At 44.6% G+C, this 23,475-nt stretch overlaps 1 protein-coding gene across 3 annotated transcripts in view; it reads left to right on the plus strand.

Moving 5' to 3' along the window:
• FARP1 (FERM, ARH/RhoGEF and pleckstrin domain protein 1) overlaps positions 1-23,475 on the plus strand; it is a 292,555-nt gene that overhangs the window by 170,454 nt on the left and 98,626 nt on the right. For all 3 annotated transcript variants that reach the window (XM_032611162.1, XM_032611161.1, XM_032611163.1), the window contains one exon: positions 16,147-16,251. In XM_032611162.1, the coding sequence (XP_032467053.1) occupies positions 16,147-16,251 (105 nt within the window). The remainder of the gene's footprint in view (positions 1-16,146; positions 16,252-23,475) is intronic.

Genomic DNA, 23,475 nt, shown 5'->3' on the forward strand with positions numbered 1-23,475 from the left:
TGGACAGAATGCATTTAACAAGTCCACTGCATTGATAGAATGCCGTCACCCTGAATAACCCAAAATTGAGGGGAACACACTGAGTTTTCAGTTGCGTGCATCCCTTGCTGTTTGTCACCACTGCAGGTGAATGTTTCGAAGGCTATTGAACCACAGAGGACCGTTTTTAAAGATAGCTCTTATTGCTTGCTTTTGTTTTTTCAGAAACATCTGTATGTTTCAAACGTGGCTTTTCTCTCAGTGGTGATATTGGGAGACTGTAGGCTGCCCACGTTACTGAATTAGAATTGGGCAGGATTTTGTATAAAAGACATGATCTATACCTGTGCTTTTTATTATATATCTTACATTTATTTGCCTTTTATTTTCCCACCACTGAACTCTGAATAGTGGTGATGGTACAGAAAATTGAAGTATCACTAAAATGCTGATTGCTGGGATGTTCTACCTTTTTTATTTTTTATTTATATTTTTGCGGTACGCGGGCCTCTCACTGTTGTGGCCTCTCCTGTTGCGGAGCACAGGCTCCGGACGCGCAGGCTCAGCGGCCATGGCTCACGGGCCCAGCCGCTCCGCGGCATGTGGGATCTTCCCGGACCGGGGCACGAACCCGTGTCCCCTGCATCGGCAGGCGGACTCTCAACCACTGCGCCACCAGGGAAGCCCTGTTCTACATTTAAAAACAATTTTTTTTTTTAGCTTTTTATTTTATATTGGGGTAGAGCTGATTAACAACGTTGTGATAGCTTCAGGTGCACAGCAAAGTGACTCAGCCGTACACACACATGTATCCATTTGCCCCCAAACTCCCCTCCCATCCAGGCTCACATAATATTGAGCAGAGTTCCCTGTGCTGTACAGTAGGTCCTCGTTGATTATCCATCTTAAATATAGCAGAGTGTACATATCGATCCCAAACTCCCTAAGTATCCTTTCCCCCCACCCTGCCCCATAACCATAAGTTCGTTCTCTAAGTCTATGAGTCTATTTCTGTTTTGTCGATGAGTTCATTTGTATCATTTCTTTTTAGATTCCACATATAAGGAATATCATACAGTTTCTCTTTCTCGGTCTGACTTACTTCATTCAGTATGACCATCTCTGGGTCCATCCATGTTGCTGCAAATGGCATTATTTCATTCTTTTTAATGGCTGAGTAATATTCCGTTGTATATATGTACCACATCTTCTTTATCCATTCCTCTCTCAGTGGACATTTAGGTTGCTTCCATGTCTTGGCTGTTGTAAACAGTGCTGCAGTGAACATTGGGGTGCATGTATCCTTTCGGACCATGTTTTTCTCCATATATATATGCCCAGGAGTTAGCACATCCTGTTGTTAACTCATACCAGCTCTCAGATTTTGGCTCAGTGCAAGCCCCCTGTGACAAAACCTTGTTTAAAAGTAGAATATCCCATAAACAAGGTTTTGTCACGGGGCTTGCACTGAGCCAAAACCTGAGAGCTGGTATGAGTTAACAACAGGATGTGCTAAATCCAAGGCATCTTTCTCTTTACCAAATTTTGAAATAATCACACACAAGAGCAAACTAGTGAACCAATTCAAAAGGAAACTGAAATTCCAGACACTCCAGAAGCACTGCATCAGTTCAAAAGGAAACTGAAATTGCAGACACTCCAGAAGCACCGCATCAGGAATTGTCAGCACATTGCTGTAGTTGCTGAATAGCACTAAAAAGAACACAAACGCTCCTTTCCTTTCACGTATATGGTATATTCACAAAAGCCACCTGAAGGATAAGGCAGAGAGGCCCCATGGCCAATTACTGTTTGTGATGTGACGGTTTCACCTTGCAGTACAGTCTTCCCGTAGGTGTTTCTGCCCCTGGTGACTGTTACATGACTTGATTTGTTGCACATCGTGCCCAGTTTGACATATGTTTCCCGATCAATAGAATGTTGTCTTTCATTTTCTCATTTTCCTTTTAACATTTCCCCTAAGGTTGGCCTTTCATGAGTGGCTTCCATGTATGGCTTTTGGAAGATGTCAACTCTTTGGGCAACAATTTCTTGAAATAAAAGTATATTCTCAAATCGGCATGAGAATCTAGACTCCAGTTTAGTGTTGTTTTTGTTAAGGGCTGTGCTATTATAGTCTTCGTGAGAATTGTGGTTTTAAAATGGTTTCATTCATTTGTCCATCCGTTCAGCAAATCTTTACAAGCACCCTCTGTGTATCATGCTGCTCTAGTGAACAAAACAGACAAAGATTCATATTCTGGCAGAGCGTGCATTCTACCAGAGACAGACTACCATGTATGAGGAACGTTATGGGGAATTCCCTGGCGGTCCAGTGGTTAGGGCTCCTCGCTTCCACTGCAGGGGGCATGGGTTCGATCCTTGGTCGGGGAACTAAGATCCCACGTGCCACAGCGTGGCCAAAAAAAAAAGAAAGAAACATTATGAAGAGATGCACTGTTTTGGGTGCTAGAGAATTATAACTGAAAGGGAAAAATGGAAGAAATAGACCAGAATAAGAGGATGGAGGTGTGGGGATATATTGTAGTTTTAAGTAGAGTGCTTAAGGTCAGCCCCATTGAGAAGCTGACATTTGTGCAAAGACTCCAGAGAGGTGAGGGAATTATCAGCGAGGATTTCTGGGGAGAGAGCCTTCCAGGCAGAGGGAGCAGTCAGTGCAAAGGCCCTGAGGCTGGTGTGTACCTGATATGCTGAGAATGGCTGGATCAGAGTGAGTCAGGGGTGGGCGGAAGCAGTTGGATATGCCATCAGACGCGGGTGACAGGGTGACATGGTGATGCGGGGATGGAGCAAGCCCCCTGGGACCCTGATTTCCATTGTAAGAACTCTGGCTTTTACTCTCGAGTTTTGAGCAGAGGAGTGACAACATCTAATTTAGTAGATGAACTGTTTCTGATAGAACTGACTTGAGAAGCTGTTTGGGAATTATTTATGTAATAAGTCAGATGGTAACCGTAAGTGACAGAAGTCAAAAGCAGAGGAGAAATACAAGGGAATTGTCCTGAAAAAAAGTGTCAACAAGGTATTCAAACTGGTGAATTCGAGAAGGATGCCATAAAAGAGTAAGCTGCATGGTTTCCAAGTTCTCATGTGCCACGAACGTGTGCGAGGTGTGTGTGGATCAGAATTGTTTCGGGGGCGCGGGTTCCTTTTCCAAACTCTTCATGCTTTTGAGACTCTCTAGGGATGCATGGGGTTAGCGGAGATGGACGATTTGACGTCTCCAGGTGAGCCTGATATTCAGAGGCCCCTCGGAATCATTGCTATACTGCAGTTAGTTCCTTAATTAAATCCTGGCTGGTGGTCAGCGTTCCTTTCTATTGAGTTGATAAGAACTTAAAGAATCCGTATGTAAACCGTGCAGAACGATCTTGTGTGTCAGTGCTGCGGTTTATGAACACTCAAGGAGCTTGTTGTCTGATACTTAAAAATGCATTCTTTTCAGGCTTTCAGTCCTTCTAACAGACGGGTCGTATTTGGGGATGTGCCTTCCGTCCTTTTGTTGTATACTTATCTGTAAGTTTCTTTTGCTGAATTCTAGGGTCTATGAGCTTATATTTCGTCTTATTCTAGCAGCTTGCTGGCAGGAAAGGACTGTTATCCACAGTGAATACATCCAGTTTTTTATCGCTTTTTAGTGCTTTCTTAGTTTGTTCATCATACAGTCTGCTTCCCACCCACCCCACTTCCTCTAATATCAATGGATCTTGATTCCCCAGTCCCTCATCAGAAGATACTGGAATATAAGAGCAAATATAAATTTTATTTCATGGTGGTTAAAGTGTAGTGAGGCTTAAAAATGCTTAAGAGGGAGTTTGCGTAGCTACCAAAAGTTGGAAATAATTTGGAAAAAGTTTCCACTAAAAATGAAGCATAATGGTTGACTAAGATTTCTTGAGTCTCTGCTAAACTCGGGCCCTGGTGCTTGGCACTTGGTGTGTATTTCCCTCATTTACTTCTCCCAGACACCTCAGTAGGGGATATCACCATTCCATTGCTCAGAAGAGAAAATCAATGCCCAGTCTGGGCAACGTAGCCTGGCATGGAAGTTATAACCTGAGGACACTAGAACCCGTGCCTTCCCACTGTGCAGCTCTCAAATGTAATCTCGCACGTTTTTATACGTATAGTAAGTAATGGTTTCGTCCACTGGAAATGCCTCAAATGTTAGGTTCCCCTCTATCTTTATGATGAAAATACCCTGTATGGTACTTGACTTCTTCTTACCCCTCACCTCTGAATTTACCAGTTCCTTCCAGACTGTCAGTATTTGGGAATACTTTTTCCTTTTTTTTTTTTTTTTTTATTGTGGTAAAACACACCTAAAATAAAGGTATAAAATTTACCATCTTTAGCATTTTTAAGCATACGGTTCAGTGGCAATAAATACATTCACAGTGCTGTGCATCCATCACCACCATCCAGCTCCAGGCCTCTCTTCATTTTCCCAAATTGAGCTCTGTCCCCACCTGACTCCCTGCCCCTGGGAGCCACCATTCTACCTCTGTCTCTTTTAGATATGCATCTTGTATTTTTGTTCTGTACTTACCTGTTTCTTTTCCCTAAGTCTCGAGCTTCTGGGCTTCCGTCCATCTGAGCTTGCCAGTTTTTCAAAGGAAGAGAAGTCCTAACTCTGCCTATAGCTCTGACCTCCTTGCAAATACATGAACGTATATTTATGGGCTGGAGCCCACCCCACCCCGAGAAGTGCATGAAAAAAGATGGAAAAATAATAGTATTTGTTTGGGAAGTTTTTTTTTTTTTTTAATATTTATTTATTTACTTATTTACTTGGCTGCGCTGGGTCCTAGCTGTGGCATGTGGGATCTTCAGTGGTGGCATATGGGATCTAGTTCCCCGACCAGGGATCGAACCCAGGCCCCCTGCATTGGGAGCACAGAGTCTTGGCCGCTGGACCACCAGGGAAGTCCCTGTTTGGGAAGTTTTCTGGGGACTCCAGAGCCGAGGATTCTTAAAGGATCTGCCAAGCTGTGTTTTCACCCTTTGATTTACATATTTTTAATTTAAAAGCCTTCTGCATCAGAAATAATTTTAAAATCCCTTTTCAGGATGGGGAAATCGTGCTCACTCTCCCTACTAACTGAAAAATGTTAAAAAATGTTTCCTGTTGAAAGTGTCTGTAAACATGTAAAATGATTTTTCTTTCAGTTAACGTCCTTGGAGGTTCTCCAAGAGCCTTGGAGATTGGTTCTGAGGAAGGTCGTGTTTCTGAGACATGACCGAAGAGCTCATGTGTACGTGAAGAATGAGAACCGGGAACCCCGGGTGTCGCTGGGTTTTACAAAGGCGTCACCTTTCTGTTCAAATGTTAAGCTAAATTCAACAAAATATCTGCTTTTCTTCTTCCTTTGGGATAATAATTTTGGAGGGCAAGGTATGGTATTAGGTGTATTTTCAGAAAGTCCAGGCTCAGGGACCTGAATGCACTTTTGAGGTTTAATTAGACCACGGAGTCCAGAGAAAAAAGTGCCAAAGTAAATAGACATAAGAAAGAGGAGAGCATGTTTCTGTTGCTGGAAAGGGTGCTATGCTTCCCCTGAGCCGTCCGAATCTGGTTTATACTTGCCTTATTCATTATCTGCGGGATACTTTATTCCCTGTCTAATGGATATTTAAAGGAACAAAGTGTCAAGCAAGATTTTTTAAATTTCAGTAAATCTTGGACTTTTTTTTTTTCATCTACTTCTAATTGTGATCAAAAGCCAATGAATGTCTCAAGGTCAAGAGCAGACAAACCCTGCACTATGAATAACCAAATTCTCTATAAACATTTTTGTCTTTTTGTTCACATATTACAGGTTTGCAGGAAATCAATAGAAACCTTCTACCACGTCTGCGCGCGCGCGCTCACGCACAGACACACACACACACACCACACACACACACACACACACACACACACACACACACACACACAGTCTTGGAACGAAGGAAGATGGACAGTTCTGTACTAATGACACTGTGGTTCTAATGTAACTAAATTACAGCAAAGGAGCTGAAAGGATCCATTCTCTTTGCGGCCCGGAGTCGGGACTCTGAAATCCAATCTGAAGTGTGTTTAATGAGTGTTCTGAACGCTGGGGCTCAGTGTGGAGGGAACAAGGAGCACAGTGTGTCCCCCACCCCAGACACCGTGGCCACCCTTGGAGCCTCAGCACTGAGGAAGAATTGCTGCGTTTGTGCACCCGGTAGATGGGCAGGCCTCAACGTTTAGCTACTTTCCCCCAGAATGAAAGACTTGCCCCCGCTCCCCAGACTTTGGTTTTATAGTTGTAGTTCCTGTTCGTACTCTACTTGGCATCTCACAGCAATGGCGATCACAGTGTTTGCGGCCGAGGCTGCTACTGGGTCCACCGTTGGGCTTTGAGTCATTTTCCGACCCCCCCTTGTCCCCCTCGTCCTCCTCCTCCCCTTCTCATCGTCATCGTCATCGTCATCGTCATCACCATCATAGCTAATACCCAGTAGAGTTTGCTGAGTTCTGGGTACCGTCCTTAGGCTTGCTGTATGCTGAGTTGTTTAATCTTCACTACATCCTACGAGGTGTTTCAGTCCTGCTCCCATTCTACAGAAGTGGAAGCCGAGGCCCAAAGAGTAACCTCATCCCAGGTCACACTGCCATGGAGTGATGGGGAATTTGCAAGAAGACAGATGCCTCCAGAGTTTGTGTTCTTAATTATATTATACTGCCTCTCTAAGACCCCCAGGGGCTGGACACACAGCTTGAGAAACATCTCCCACATTTCCGCTGTTCCACTTCTTGGTTAACTAAGGAGTCCTGCCTTTGCAGCAGGTCACGACTGGTTTATGTGACACTCACCCTGGCCTGCAGGGGCTGTGCCGTACTACGGTCACACCTTCCATATATATCAGACCGTATGTCCTACCGACCGGCTTTGGTGCCCCCAAGTTACAGCAGTTGCAAATGTCAGCCTCTTCCCTTGGTTTTCCCAGCAAGTTTTCTCCAGGACAGTTTGCATCATCAAAATTAGGGGTGGAGGTCTTGAAGGAGATAAGAGGGAAAATAGACTCTGAGGCTGCCGGTTAGGAGCAGATTCTCTGAAGCTGAGTTTGAATCCCAGCTCCACGGCGAGTGTCACCTTGGCGCCAACTCTGTGTCCTCTGGCCCGGAGTGTCCCCGGGGTGCAGCCTTAGGTGTGTTGTGGGTGTGCAGATGTACCGGTCCCTCCGCCCCCGGGGCAGCTGCATCTTAGACATGATTATTGATGTCCCATAACTGGGTTTGGTTGGGACTCTGTACTGGCTTCCAGTGTGCTGTCTGGAAGTCCTGAGCCATTCTGATTCACTAGCCTTTGCTTTTCTCTCTCATAACTTTTAGAATCTTTTTTTTCCTTGTGTTCCCAAACTTCCCAATAATTTGCATTGAAATGGATCGTGCTCATTCCATGAGATACTCTCTGGCCCTTTTTCAATCTTGAAAGTCATACTCCTCAGTTCTGGAAATTTCCTTATATTATGCTTGCATAATTCCCCTTCCCCTTGGGTCTCTGTGTAGGGGTCCCATGATTCAGATGCTGAGCCTTTCTAAATGTCTCCCGTCCTCCCCTCCCCGCTGCCATGCCTTGGTGGCCTGGTGTAGGTGCTAGGAGAGTTTTCCACTGTATCTTTAAACTCTCACAGTGACATTTTAATTTCTGCCGTGCTATTTTTCATTTCGAAGAGCTCTTTCTTGTTAACCAAATATTCCTTTTTTTTTTTTTTTTTTTTTTTGCGTTACGTGAGCCTCTCACTGTTGTGGCCTCTCCCATTGCGGAGCACAGGCTCCGGACGCGCAGGCTCAGCGGCCATGGCTCACGGGCCCAGCCGCCCCACGGCATGTGGGATCTTCCCAGACCGGGGCACGAACCTGTGTCCCCGTGTCCCCTGCATTGGCAGGCGGACTCCCAACCACTGCGCCACCAGGGAAGCCCTGAATATTCCTTTTTATAACCTCCTGGGGTTATGTTAGTTATAAACTCGGAGCTATATGAGGATACAAATTACAATGTTTTTAAAAGTTTTTCACTCTGCCCTGCCTTATCGGAAGTACTTGGCGTCTCCCGTTCCTGACCTTTTGGGTAGTTCTGTGGAATTTGACTGCTTCCTTATTGCTGCCTCTCTTCTCCTCTGTAATTAGACTGCAGTTTTCTCCTCTGTCATCTTCTAGAATTTGGGGGAAATCTCTTACCCGCTGTCTCCTCTCTTGTTTTCTCGGTTTCCTATGAATTCCTTTTTTCATTCTTTTACTGTTTCTTTTAAACAGGGTTTCTGGGTACCGTGGAGATGAGCTGCGTGTATTCAGTCTGCCATCTTTAGCCACAAGTGTCACCTTCTTAATCATTTATATTAAGCCCAGTCTGCAGTGGCCTTGTGCTAAAATTTCTAAGAAAAAAATGTATTTATGGACGGATCGGTGAGTTCCTATGAGATTTCTCCAGTTGTATTCTTGGGTCTCTGCTTCACTGGCAGCTGCGGACTACATGCTGAGGGGTCAGGAAGGGGGAACTCTGGACGGAGGGCTGGTTGGTGGTAGGCTGCGTGAGCTGGGAGACTTACCAGCCTGGACCCTGCCCCTCCCCCATCAGGGGTGGAAGGGTCCAAAAGAGACTTAGGGTGTAAAAAGAACTTTGTAGAATACTGCTCATATCTAGAGCAGCAACAGTAAAAAGAGGAACACCTTTTAACGATAAGCAGGAAAAGTCAATTGTCCCCTATCAGGAGTATACCACTTACTGAGTTTATTTGGTTTTTCCAGTTAGAGAAATTTTCAAGGCCAGAATGTTTATGTTATCCCCAACCCACTTATCACGTCATTATTTCATTATAATCTCTTCGTTCGAATGGAACAGAGCAGGACATGACGGCGTCGTCTCTGCCCCCAAGTGGCTGAGAGGTGGGTAACAGCACTGCGGAAGGTGGCTGTGTGAGTTTGCTAGGGCTGCTGTAACAGAGTACCACAAACTGGTGGCTTGAAACATCAGAACTTTATTCTCTCACCGTGCTGGAGGCTAGAAGTTCAAAGTCAAGGTGCCAGCAGGACCATACTCCCTCCGAGACCCTGGGTGAATCCCTTCCTTGCCTCTTCCAGCTGCTGGTGGGGACCATCCGTCCTTGGCGTTCCTTGGCTCACAGCCACATCACTTGTCTCTGCCTCTGTCATCGCATGGCCTTCTCCCTGTGTGTCTCTGTTTTCACACCATCTTATAAGGACACCACTCCTGTTGGGTTAGTGCCCACCCTAATGACCTCATCTTCACTTGATCACATCTGCAAAGACCCTGTTTCCAAATAAGATCACATTCACAGGGACCAGGAGTTAGGACTCCATGTCTTTTTGAGACACAATTCAGCCCGTGACAGTGGGTTCAGTGTTATTTGCTACGGTTGTGTCTCAAGCTTGAAGTTATCCCGAAATGGAAATTGGAGCCAGAGACCGCCAAGTGCGCCGGCTCTGCCTGGTGGGGTCCACGTATCGACATGACTGGCACCTGGCTCTCAAAGCAGAGTCTTTGCAGCATCCACTGGGAGCTTGTTAGAAATGCAGATTCTTGGGCCTCACCCCAGCCCTCCCGAATCAGCGTCTGCAGGTGATCGATGGGCACACCAGTCAGAGAAGCACTGCTCCGAATCGCCTCCAGCAGAATTCTAGGGCAGAATAAGCATACCTGGCTACGGGCTCTGCCCTTGGGGACATGGTCACACACACACAGATGTGGTAGCCAGGCTTTCCATCCCATGACGTTGCAGAGACATGCCTTTGGGGTTGGGAAATGGGACATCCTCCTCAATGTCAGCCCATTCCCCTGCCCTTAATTTTATAAACTAACATTTTCCCATCACAGTAGAAGCAACAGTATAGAGAACTTGTGTTACGTGCCGGGGTCTTTGCTAAATACTTTGCGGTCAGAGTTTTATTTAATCCTCACATCGATCCTAAGGGGTTGACAGTATCTCCAGTCCTTTCCTGGCTCCACCTACTATAGACTGAATTGTGTCCCCACTCCCCCAAATTTCTGTGTTGACAGCCCGACTCCCAGTGTGGCTGTATTTGGAATAAAGAAGTAAGGTCAATGAGGTCATAAGGGTGTAGCCCTGATCCGATAGGATTAGTGTCCTTATAAGAAAAGACACTAGAGTGCATGTGCGCTCGCGCGCTCTCTCTCTCTCTCTCTCTCTCTCTCTCTCTCTCTCTCTCTCACTCTCACTCTCTCACATAGCACTTACCATACCTTCTAATTTAGCTGCTTTATTCTCTAACCTCCGACTCAGCGAGAGATACTTGTATTGATTTCCATTCCCTTAGCCCCTAGCACAGTGCCTGCATGTGGCTACTCACTTGACAAATGTACCCCAGACTCCGTAAGCCATCATGGTTATTAATACTTCTACCCACCTGGTCAAAAACCACCGAAGGGCCAGGAGGAAATCTGCCATGTTAACGACACCCGTGGTGAGGGTTAGTGGGTTATGGAAATTTGAACAATATTCTAATAGGTATTAATGGTAGGAAAAAGGGGCTGAGGCCTTTGAGAGAAGCCATTCCCTTCTGCTGTAGAAAAGCATGCCCTAGTTGTCTTGGTTACCTTAATCCCAAAGGAGAGAAAAACAAAATACTTCCAGAAACAGCTCTCTGAAACCTCAGCTGATGCATCTTTTGTAAAGTTGGTCAAATGTTATCTTTATCGATTTCTGTCTATGGGATTATTTCAGCAAGACAGATTTTGGCTGTATCATGTAGGGTGACTCCTTTGTTCAGACCCTTTGATGAGGTGGGGAGAGGGTATAGAAGACACCCCCAACCTATAAAGAATTGTCTTTATTCTTTTAGAGGAAAAAGAAAATACTTCCTCATAAAACTTGATGCAATAGAAATAACCTGAAGGCATAGACATATTTTAAAGGCACAATAAACCAGAAGGACTTTGATTCAGTTTTTAATAGCTTGAAGCTCTGTGTGAATGTTCATACTATTTCTTATTCAGTACTTAGTTGCCAGACACTCCCCAAGAATGTAAACCTCCTCCTAAAATTTAATTTTATAGGATTCCATGAAAAGCCTCTTCAAAATGGAGAAAGCAGTGGGGGCGCACAGTGAGCAGTCAGCCACCTTATTTGTGCACTAGATTAAACTTCACATGTCTCTTGGAGCATAATTTAAAGTAGCCAGTAAGAAAAAAGTGATAAAAATTTGCTTATGTGGTTTCACTAATCACTGGTTTGTTCTCCAAAATATGACATATGATTACTATTTGGTTTCTTCACTTCTGGACTATTTTAATCAAGACTGGCCATGTGCGGGGTCAGCCAGACTCTTAGTTTCTTGGAGGGTGTGGGAGTCTCAGAGATCTGCCCCCCTCAGCCCCAGTACAAACACTTGGGGACAATTTGAAAAACTTTCATCATGAGGTCCCTTTCATGTTAAACCATTTCTAACAGATACAGGTTTTCAGGTGAAGCCTAAGTGATTTGTTTTTCCTTCCTCGTGTATGATAATTTGTGCAGCCATAAGTGTGTGTGTGAGTGTGTGTGTGTGTGTGTGTGTGTATCTTAAAGTAAGTTACTCTTTGAGAAAGTACGTTTACAGATGAATTTTCCTGAGTGTCTCCTCTTTGTGTTCTGCCAGCCTAGTCTACGGTGTTGCCACCTTTCCCCACATCCAGACTTTATTGACTCATTTATAGGTTTGTTTTAGCAACAAAGGGCTGGTGGCTTTGTAGCAGTTGAACCCCATCATCTGTCTCGTGCACAGCCTGCCCCAGGTGCATAATTTGTGGTTACTTCCAACGATGTTCATATCATGCCTTTTTCTTCGCCAGACACGTAAAAGAACCTTTTGTGCTGAGAAATATTAACAGCCCTTTAGCGCACACATGGATATCACTCATTCTCCCCGTGTGATACGGCTCTTCACAGACGCTCAACTTGAGCTGGGTCCTACCCCTCAGTGTTTCTCGAAGATCTAATGTAAAGGAGGTGGATTCTTGATTTTCTTGTTCTTAAAAATAGTTTAAACAGATTCTATTGTGAGTAACTCCCTTCAGTCATTTGTATGTAGATGTGAACGCCATCCTCAGTTACTTTTTTTTTTTTGGTCTTTTTTTCTGCATTTTAAAATTTTGGTAAAATGAACACAACAAAAGATTTACCATTTTAGCCATTTTTAAGTGTACAATTCAGTGGTATTAAGTACATTCACAGGGTTGTGCAACCATTGCTACCATCCATTTTATATCCTGTGGTGTGAATTTTGAGCAGAATTGCTTTTAATGTGAAGTTCAAAAAATTCATTGGAGGCAAGTGTAAAGAAACGATGCTGTGGACTGAGTGAATCCACTGTTGGAAAGAAAGAGGGGATAATTTTCCTTAAAGAATGTGGATAAAACTCTTCCTGCTTCCCTTCTCTGAAGCGGAATTCAGCCCTGGGTGCATTGATTAAACCCAGACATTTCTACACCAACCCCTAAAAGAAAGGGAAACAGTGTCCCTGAACTTTGGCATCGTGAAGTCTATCTAGGAACATTTTAGGCCATAGCTGCCTGGTATACATTGGGAAGTTAATGCCGTGTCCGTTTACCCATGAAATTGTCATCTAGTGACTGCATTTCAACCCTTATAAATACTTTCTACTTATTCTACATGCTGGCTTTCCTTATACCCCTGAAGACAGCCAGTGTTCACAGGACAATTCATATAATGCATTAAAGGCATCTATTTTACAGATGAATTTTAAGAACTATATAATATCGTTCAAGCTCTAACTTCTCCCTATATAAAAATTTGGGTCCCATTGAAAAGTCATTTTTGCATCATTTGTACAAAATAATAAATTTTAAGGAAAATTTTAAGACTTGGGACCAGGCTTATATATTAACTAGATTCCAAGCATCTATTTCCAGCCTCTTGTTATTACCAAGATATGCTCAGTGTGGTCACAAAAGTCTCTGCTGACTCAGTAAAGGACCTGATTCAGAGGGTAACTCTACCTCTCCTCGGGGTGTTCCATGAAGTGCTTAGTTGAACATCATTCCATAAAGGCATCCATTGTATGTTGATTTTTTACTTGTTTAGACTTCCAGCGTTGAATTGTAAAGTCTCATTTCCCAGACTCTGTAAATCTAGATGAAGTTATCAAATTCACTTAGTTCCAGGAATTCTCTGGGAGACGTGAGTGCTTGCCAGCTGGTCAGATAATTGGTGGTTCAGTTTGTAACAAATAGGAAATGTCAAGAATGGTGAGAAAGAAGAATTGTGAAACTGGAATGTGGTCTTCTCTTAAAAAGGTCTTATGATGGGGCTTCCCTGGTGGCGCAGTGGTTGAGAGTCCGCCTGCCGATGCGGGGGACGCGGGTTCGTGCCCCGGTCCGGGAAGATCCCACATGCCGCAGAGCGGCTGGGCCCGTGAGCCATGGCCGCTGAGCCTGCGCGTCCGGAGCCTGTGCTACGCAGCGGGAGAGGTCACGGCGGTGAGAGGCCTGCGTACCGCAAAAATAAATAAATAAATAAAATAAAATAAAATAAAAGATCTTATGATACAGGAATTCTTCCACAGCTTCTTAGCACCTGGCCCATTTCTATCATGTTCTTACTAGCTAGCCTCTGCAGATTTTACTGGCCAGAGAAGAGGACCTCGAACAAGTAGCCATGCCTAAGTTATTCATACAGTTCTATGGAGGCAGGTGTGAGGAATTGAACTCAAGACCCCCCGTGAGCCTGGCTGGTGAATTGCCAAGTGCTCTCAGCATGACTGAGGGTGCGTTGCTTTGACAGAGAAGTGGGAAATAAGATTGGTGACCAGTAATCCGTTCAGCTGTTAACACTGGATAAACGTAGGGGTGTGTGTGCTGGGGTAGTGGGGGGGATACGTTTGACAGACAAGGACGGGGTTTACACACCATTACATGTTAGTCCTGCCATCAGGGCGAGTGAAACGACTCTCCTGGTGACCCTTGGACCAGGCATTCAAAGTCTAGAGCCTGGTGAGTTTGGGATTATCCATGGAGACTACCGCATGCCCTCAGATAACTGTGAATATCTTCTGGATTTCAACCATGAGGAATATGGGAGCACAAAGTGGTGTCTGTTTAAAAAAAAGAAAAGAAAGATGCTTTATCACTGGACACGGAAGCATCTTTGCTGGCCCCTCAGGTCACGCTGTTGGGTGGCCTAATGGATGTGCCCATCATTGTACTTGTCAGGCTGTGACTGCTACTGCCAGTTAGTCTCCTGGGTTACTGATTGGCTCCTAAATTGTTCTGCTCTTAGCAGAGGGGAAGTGAAAGTATAAAACCAGTAACTGGAGACAACACTGCCTTGAAACATTTTTCTTGCAGTGTTTGATCTGTGTGGTGAAATCGGATCCATTTTGCAAGTGGGTCGTTAGGAATCTACCAGATAGTGAAGAGAAGCCAAGGCATATGATTCTAAGCTGTCTCCAGTTATATGTTGTCTCCAGTTACTGGTTTTATAGATTCAGGGTATAGAAAATACATGTATAGTATTGATTTCAGCAGACATTGAGGGAGTGCCAGGGGCTGCGCTAGCCAATAGGAATAGAAAGGTGAACAGGTAGCCCAGAGTTTCATTGGGGAGACAGACTCGTAGATGTTTAACTACAGAGAATACAGTGGAATGAGTAATTGTATTCATTTGTTCATTCGTTTCAACAAGACTGGTTGGCATTTAGGCATCGTGGGTAAGGCGATCAATAACCTATGGCCTAAAAAAATAAATAACGTATGGCCTTTACCCTCAGTTCCTGTGAAGTCTAGATGAGAGTTTATGCAGAGTCTAGAGAAGAAAGCCGTACATTCTGCCACATTTGGCGGGGGGTGGAGGGGGAAGCAAGAGGAACAGGGACAGGCTTTCAGCTGCCACAAAAAGGGCATGGGATCGTGAGCTGAAAAGTTACAGAAATGCACACAAATATTAATAGCAGCTTTATTCACAATTGCCCAAACTTGGGCAACCGAGATGTCTTTCAACAAGTGAATGGGTAAACCAACTGTGGTCCATCCACACAGTGGTATATTATTCATCAATAAAAAGAATGGAGGAAACTTAAATGCATACTGCTAAGTGAAATAAGCCAATCTGAAAAGGCAACATTCTATACGATTCCAACTATATGACATTCTAGAAGAGGCAAAACTAAAGAGACAATAAAACGATCAGTGGTTGCCAGGAGTTTGGGGGGTGGTGAGCGCGGACGGAGGGAGCACAGGGGATGTTTAGGCTGGTGAAACTCTCCTGTGTGATCTGGTTATGGGGGCTCTATGGTAGTATGCATTTGTTGAAATCCACAGAAGGATACAGCACAAAGAGTGAATCCCAGTGTAAACTATGGACTTTGGATGGTCATGATGTATCAGTATTGGCTGAACAATTGTAACAAATGTACCATACTAACCCAAGATGTTAGTTAGTGGGGCACTGGGTGTGGTGGGGAGAGGTGCGTGAGAACTCTCCCCACGTACTTCCTGCTCAATTTTCTGTAAACCAAAAACTGCTCTAAAAAATAAAGTCTGTTATTTTGTAATTTATTAAGTATTTACAGTGGTGTGTTGATTTCTGCTGTAAAGCAAAGAGATTCAGTTGTACATATATATACATTCTTTTTCATATTCCTTTCCACTGTGATTGATCACAGGGTACTGAATATGGTTCCCTGTGCGATGCAGTAGGACCTTGTCGTTATCCATTCTATGTATGAGTCTGTATCTGCTAATCCCAAACTCCCAATCCATCACTCCTCCACCCCCCTCCCCCCAGCAACCACAGGTTTGCTCTCTATGTCTGTGAGTCTGTTTCACAGATAAGTTCATTTGTCGCATATTTTAGATTCCACATATAAGCGATATCATATGGCATTTGCCTGTTATTTTTAAGGGGGGTAGTGCCTGGCCTTGGGGTAGGGAGAAGATGGCAGAGGTCAGCACCTAAGTGTGAGGGCAGCATGAGAAGGGAATTGGTGGTGGGCACGGGGCCGGTGACCAGGGTGTAGTGGCGGTGCTTGGTGGCGAGCGGTTACAGACTCGGGCATGAAGAGGCTTCCTGTAGTGGGAGCCGCGGTGTGCGTCCCTAGCTGCCTGTCTCAGAGGGCGTAACTCCCGCTGTTTCTGTTCCCAGCAAAGAGCCCCGGGGAAAGTGCTGCTGGATGCGGTGTGCAGCCACCTGAACCTCGTGGAAGGAGATTATTTTGGCCTCGAGTTTCCCGACCACAAGAAGATCACGGTAGGTGACGTCCATGGGATGTTGCTGTTTTACTGTCTGTTCGACTTGGGGGAGGGAAATAATTGGCCATGCGGAAATGTACAACAGAAAAGGTACCCAGAAAGCCCTTGTTAATCTGTTTCTGAAAGTAATGTGTGCATATGATTAGCAAGTTCAAAGAGAATACACAGTGCAGGCTGTCCCCCCTCACCATCTCCCTCCACCTCTCCCTCTGAGAACCTCCATCACCAGTGTCTTGTGTATCCTTCTGATAAGAGTCTGTGTATATGTGTACACAAACACGTAATTTTTTTTATACTGGGGTATAGTTGATTAACAATGTTGTGTTAGTTGCATTTATTTTATTTTTATTATTTTATTTTATATTAGGGTATAGTTAACAATGTTGTGTTTCAACAGACACATATTTTTGAGAAACGATAATGTGAGGAAACAATACACAATGCCCTGTACTCCACCCACACACCGTTATATATATCCTGGACATCTTTCCTCTTCGGCACATAGAATCCGCTTCCTTCCTTTTCACAGTTTCATGCTGTTCTGCTGAATGGATGTGCCATAACTTACAACCCTGGCTGTAAAGTGTGGGATACTTAGGTTGTACTGAATCATGTGCTTTTACAAATGGTGCTCCAGTGAACATACTGGTACGTTCATGTTTGCATTCATGATCAAGGGTTTCTCTCAGTAGTTCAGATCCACAGGCACGGAAGTTGCATCATCCGTGGGTTTGAGCATCTTAAAGTTTGCTAAATATGTCATGTTCTTCTTTAAAAAGGTTTCACTGATTTGAACCCCACATTTAGAACATAGAGCACCGTTCTTTTTTCTCTTTTGGCCGATGGCACTTTCTTAAGGCTGTATCCTAGTCTACCTCTTATGAGACACCCTGTTAGGGTGTAAGTTCATGGACTGCGTTTCTATTCTGTGCACACTGAGTGCCTGAAACTTTTGCTGGCCCCTGCACTGGGGATCCAACAGGAGTGAGATGGAGAGAATGTATAATCCAGGTGGGGCATCAGACTGAGTCAGTGGCCAGTTCAGGACGTGTGGCAGGTGGTCCACTGGAGCCCGGGGGCGTTGGGCAGTGGGAGCAACAAACAGCATTTGTGTTCAGGAAATCCTTCACAGATACTGTGAAACAGAGTCCTATGAGGCCAGGAGGAGTTGACCTGTTAGAATGTTCCAGGGAGAGGGGGCACCAGATGCCCAAAGACCAGACTACAAGTGGGCTATTCAGAAACCTGCAGAGAAGGCTGAAGTTTAGAGGTGAGGGAGCAGGGCTCTGCTGATGGAGGTGAGAGAGAGAACCGGAGCCAGGTCTATACGGAAGGGCTTTCTGCCCCATTGCTATCTAGTAGAAACGGAAGATGAACCACTCACTTAATTTCAAGTTTTCTAGCAGTTATGTTCAAAAAGTTTTTAAAAAGTGAAATTAATTTAATAGCCTGTTTAATTCGATTTAACACATCTAAAATCATTATCATTTCAACATGTAATCAGTCTGAAAACCTACGAATAACAGATTTTACACTTTTTTCCTGCTAAGTCTTTGAATCTGATATGTATGTGACACTCACAGCCAGACCAGCTGTATCTCAGGTGCTCAGTGGTCACGTGTAGCTAGCGGCCCTTGTACGGGACAGCACAGTTCTGCACCGAGCTAATGTGTTTAGGAAGCTGGTAATGCATTTTAAAGGGAGCGTGGGGGGAATTCCCTGGCGGCCCAGTGGTTAGAACATGGACTTTCGCTGCCGTGGACTTGGGTTCAAGCCCTGGTTTGGGAGCTAAACTCCCACAAGCCGCGTGCGAGGCACGGCCATAAATAAATAAATAATGAAATGAATAAAAAATAAAGGGAGTGTGATATGGTCTGATTTATGGCTTAGAAAGACAACTGTAGCCGGATTGGAATCGGACGAGAGTCAGGAGAGCTGTTCGGGGTTCATGGTATAGGGCTGGAGATGGTGCTGGCTGGGACTGATGCAGAGTCTGGGAATGGCTGGCGGGAACTGAGCCTGCACCTGAAGACGTGCACAAATCATGTTTTCGAGACATACATCTAACCTCTAAGCCCTCTTTGCCGTTTTCTAGTGCTTATGTCAGCTCGAAGCTGCCCTGACTCCCTGTCCTCTTTCTGATGTGGCAGACGACCGCAGAAGGGCCACATCTAATTCCACGTTCATTTATGCATCGAACGATTATTTTGTGCCAGTGCCGCGTCCTGCATCACACTTCATACGGCAGAAGACACCTGATGTGAAGGGACAGCTAGCAAGTAACAGTTACTGTTTCCAGTCATTAGACGAGACTACTTAGGAAGGCTGACAAGGAAACAAATAATTATCATACAGTGTAGCCAGGTCAGTGGACCATTGTTTCATAAACTTGTTTTATGTTAAAATAATGATTCTCAAGACACTTGAAGATTTGTTCTCTCATTATGTCTAGCAACGCTGCCTGCATGAGTCAGGGTCCCGACAGCTTTCCTGACTCCAGTCTTATCCCGTTCCGATCCTGCTGGAGTTTCTTTTCTCAACCGTAAATTAGCAGTGGTTGAGGGTACCAAGACTGAGAATCGTTCCGCATCTGGGTCAACCAGTTAGCTAATGGCAGAGCTAGGATTCTAACCCCATTCTTCTGACCTCAAGTTCAGTGCCTTTTGTGTTGACCTTGGGTGCCTCTCTTTTGCGAGCATTTACAGACCTATTAATCTTTCAGGGTACCTCCAGGGCTGACTTGTTTCAAGTTTTACCAGGCTTCATTTTTGTGATTTCACCATTTCCTTATGATATTGTTTAGGAATGTGTTCAATTGAAAAATTCCCTAAACCCATTAATGATAACTAAAAGAAAGAGATAATTGTTGCAAATAAAGGCCACTACCTGAGTGCTCACCATGCACCGGGCTGCTCTAGTTCCTGTGGACACAACAGCAAACATGGCCCATAGTCTAAAGCAGGGATCAGCAAACTTTAGTTAAGGGCCAGATAGTGAATATTAGAATAGACTTTTCATGCCAGAGAGTCTCTACTCCAGCATTCAGTTCTACCCTTGTAGTGTAAATGAATCGGCATGGATTTGTTCCAGTAAAACTTTATTTATAAAATAGGAAGCTGTAGTTTGCCAACACGTGCTCTAGGAAGTAATAGCTCTGTTCAAGGCATCATAATAGGTTTATGTACACTGTTTCGTTTATTCCGGTTCCTTTATTCTAGCCCATTATACCTCCTTTTTCTGATAAGGAAGCTAAGGCTTAAAGAGTAAGTCCTTTTCAGCAAGGCAGACAGCTGAGCAGTGATAGATCCAGGATTCAAGTTCGGATCTTTCTAAATCCTCTTGGTCACCATCCTGCTCTGACCGTGTCTCTATATTTTGCTCTATGTCAATTTCACATCGCAACCTGAAAGCTAATTTCATGTAATTTTAAAAATAGGTTGTTTTAACAAAATTGATCTGTGGAATTTTAAAAATAGGTTGTTTTAACAAAATTGATCTGTGGTATTAGATGAGATGGTACAAATGGGTACAAGGAGGGCTTCTGGGGTCCTGGCCATGTTCTTTTTCTTGATCTCAGTGCTTGTTCTGTGGGTGCAATCAGTTTGTAAAAATTCAGTGAGCCATACACTTGTAACACGTACACTTGTAATGTGTGTACACACGCACACACACACACACATATCTTCAATAAAAGTTTACCCCCAAAATGCAGTGAACTAAAAGCACACAGGAACAGAAATAATGACCAGAAAGCACCCAGAGGCTGGCTGATGGCATCTGTCTTGGAAGAGCGTAGGACGAGTCTTGATTGGATGAACTGAGGGAGAGCCACTCACGTGTGAGACTAGTAAACACTAGCTGCATTTCCCCTCTGCTCTCAGATAAACTTGCTTGAAGATTTAAGATTTACATCAAAAAAAAAAAAAAAAAAGATTTACATCATAGGGTTTTTGTCTCCTTCCCAGATTCTGTCAGTGCTGACTTCCTAGCTGGCTGTTGTATCATAGTGGTGGGTCGGACTGTCAGCCCCCCAAACCCCTGCTTTGCCTCTTAGCAGCGGGGTGACTGGGGCAGGTTGCTGGCCTTCCAGTGCCTCACTTTGCCTGAAGGTAAAATGGGGACGACGGTGCCCATCTCGTGGGGTTTTTGAAACGATCAAACATGGTATCTGTCAGCATGTAGCCCGGGGTCTGGGAACTATGTATGTAGTGTTCAGAAAGTATTAGTTATGGAAACTCTCATCATCATTTTCACATTACAGTTTTTTGTGGTCAAACACAGATAACATGAAATTTATCACCTTAACCATTTTCAAGTAAGTCTACAGTAGTACGGTGGTGTTAACTGTATTCACTGTTGTGCAGAAGGTCTCTAGAACATTTTCATCATGTAAAACTGAAACTCCATACCCATTAAACAACAGCTTCCTTTCCTCTTCCCCAGCCCCTGGTAGCTACCATTCTACTTTCTGTTTCTATGAGTTCGACCACTTTGGATACCTCGTATAAGTGGCATCATACATTATTTGTTGTTTTCGGTCTGGCTTATTTCACTTAGTGTAATGTCCTCAACGTCCATCCATGTTGGAGCATGTGTCAGAATGTATTTTTTTCTTTTAATATTTATTTTTGGCTGCATTGGCTCTTGGTTGCCAGGCTCCGGCTTCCTCTAGTTGTGGCGAGCGGGGGCTACCCTTCGTTGTGGTGTGCGGGCTTCTCATTGTGGTGGCTTCTCTTGTTGCAGAGCACGGGCTCTAGGTGTGAGGGCTTCAGTAGTTGTGGCTCGCGGGCTCTAGAGCGCAGGCCGAGTAGTTGTGGCGCACGGGCTTAGGTTGCTCCGTGGCATGTGGGATCTTCCAGGACCAGAGCTCGAACCCATGTCCCCTGCATTGGCAGGCAGATTCTTAACCACTGCGCCACCAGGGAAGTCCAAGAAAGGCTGAATAATACTGCATTGTGTGGATAGACCACATTTTGCTTACCCACTCATCTGTTGATGGACATTTAGGTTGCTTCCCCCTTGCTTGTTGTGAATAATGCTGCAATGACGTGTTGTCGTTATTATTTTTAATACTACTGTTGTGATTATTACCTCTGCCAGGCTTCTTTTGGGAGGCTGCTCACATATGTGACAAACCAGCAGGAAGCATGGTTACTCTCAAAATGCCCAGACATGGGCTGTCACAACTGGTTTTGCCCATTTATCTCTACGTAATACACAGGAAGCTAGTTGTTGCCCCAAGGTCCCCAGCGTGCAAGGTTGTGGACCTTTGTCCCTGGATGGTAAGTTCAGGCAACTCGCACTGCAGCTCAGTCTTTCACCCCTTTCTCATCACTTCTATCACGTAAATAGCCCACGTCAGAGCATTCTTCATAGTAAGGGTTTGAAAAAGCCTAAGGGGAGAATGAGCGCTTTCCCTGGTCTAAGATGTGTTTCTCAAGATTGGAAATAAACTAGTGATAATTAGTAAGTAATCAATTGTGCTCTACCCTCAATTAGACTTGTCCCATGGCTTGTCAATTAATAGAGTTGATTGCTGTGTTTACATGCAAGTCGGGCATGTGTTGTCCTTGAGTCCAGGCAACTGCCCCGTGGGATTGCCCCACAGAAGTAGAGAAGTCTTTTAATCGTTTTTTTTTTTTTTCCATTGATTTGCCTTCCCATGGCAGAGACGCTATTATTGATCTTACGAATCAAGACCCTTTACTTAATATGCCAGCTAGTGGGTACCTAGAGTCTGAAGGCTGGTAAAAGGCCAGAGAGATGTTGGGTTGCCATTGGGGTGGATGCAGAGAGCTCACTGTTCTTGGGCTTCTGCTGTGTTCCATGGACTCTGCTATAAACTTAACTTCGCATCGTTCGTTCTTCACATCAGGGGTCGGCAGAAAGAGCCAGAGAGTAAACATGTTAGGCTTTGCAACCCATACCGTCTCTGTTGCAACTGCCCAGCTCTGCCACTTCAGTGCAAGGCAGCCATAGATAATGTAAATGAATGATTGTGGTTGGGTTCTGGTAAATCTTTAGTTATGGGCATGGATGTTTGAATTTCGTAGAGTTTTCACACGTCGTGAAATATATGGCTACTTTTGATTTTTTTTTTCCCCAACCACTTAAAATCCCGTCTTTGCTCTTTGCGCGGTAGCAAAACAGGTCGTAGGCTGGATTTGGCCCATAGGCCTTTGTTTACCAGTCTCTGCTTTATAACATTTCTCCGAGGTAGGTACTTTATCATCCATGTTTTACAGTGAGCAAACTCAGTATGAACTGCATAACCAGGTTTATTACCATGAGTCACACACAGACCCGTCTCAGGCGATGCAAGTTCTCTCTGCTTCACTGGGCTGCCTTTCCTCACATCTCCCCATCTCAAAGAGCTGCGCACAGCTGGCCAGCAGAGATGGTTGTATATGTAAGATTTATCTCGTGGACCTATTGGGGAGAGCGGGAACAGCTCTGTGTTATGGCCTGTAAATCTCTGTTTAAACACTTGTTTTGTCATTTGGCAACTGGGTAGATTCTGAACTTCTTTGATTTTGTACTTTATCTGAAAAAATTGGGATTAATAAATGACTATTTTACAAGGTTATCATGAGGATTAATTCAGATACTTTACAGTGTTGACCCCAGCAGGCTTCCCGGCATAGCGGTCAGTCAGCTATCTGCTGTATTTTATTCTTGCATTCTGGTTCGGAAAGCAGTGAGGCTGGCCTGCCAGTATTTCATGAAAGCTACAATGCTCAGTGATCTGATAAACAGTTCTGGTTTTGTATAAATAAATACCGGTAAAGGGACTTCCCTGGTGGCGCAGTGGTTAAGAATCCGCCTGCCAATGCAGGGGACACGGGTTCGAGCTGTAGTCCGGGAAGATCCCACATGCCACGGAGCAACTAAGCTGGTGCGCCACAACTACTGAGCCTGCACCCTAGAGCCCGCGAGCCACAACTGCTGAGCCTATGTGCCACGACTACTGAAGCCCACGCGCCTAGAGCCCGTGCTCTGCAACAAGAGAAGCCACGGCAATGAGAAGCGCACACGCAGCTACGAAGAGTAGCCCCCGCTCGCCGCAGCTAGAGAAAGCCCACGTGCAGCAACGAAGACCCAACGCAGCCAAAAATAAATAAAATAAATAAATTAAAAAAAAATACTGGTAAAGCTCAGGAAGAAAACTGGCATCTTTTCATTCATTTTATAATCTTCTTTACTCCAGGAAAAAAGTTTTACC

This window comes from Phocoena sinus, chromosome 18, assembly GCF_008692025.1.
Source record: "Phocoena sinus isolate mPhoSin1 chromosome 18, mPhoSin1.pri, whole genome shotgun sequence".
Classification (NCBI taxonomy): Eukaryota; Metazoa; Chordata; class Mammalia; order Artiodactyla; family Phocoenidae; genus Phocoena; species Phocoena sinus.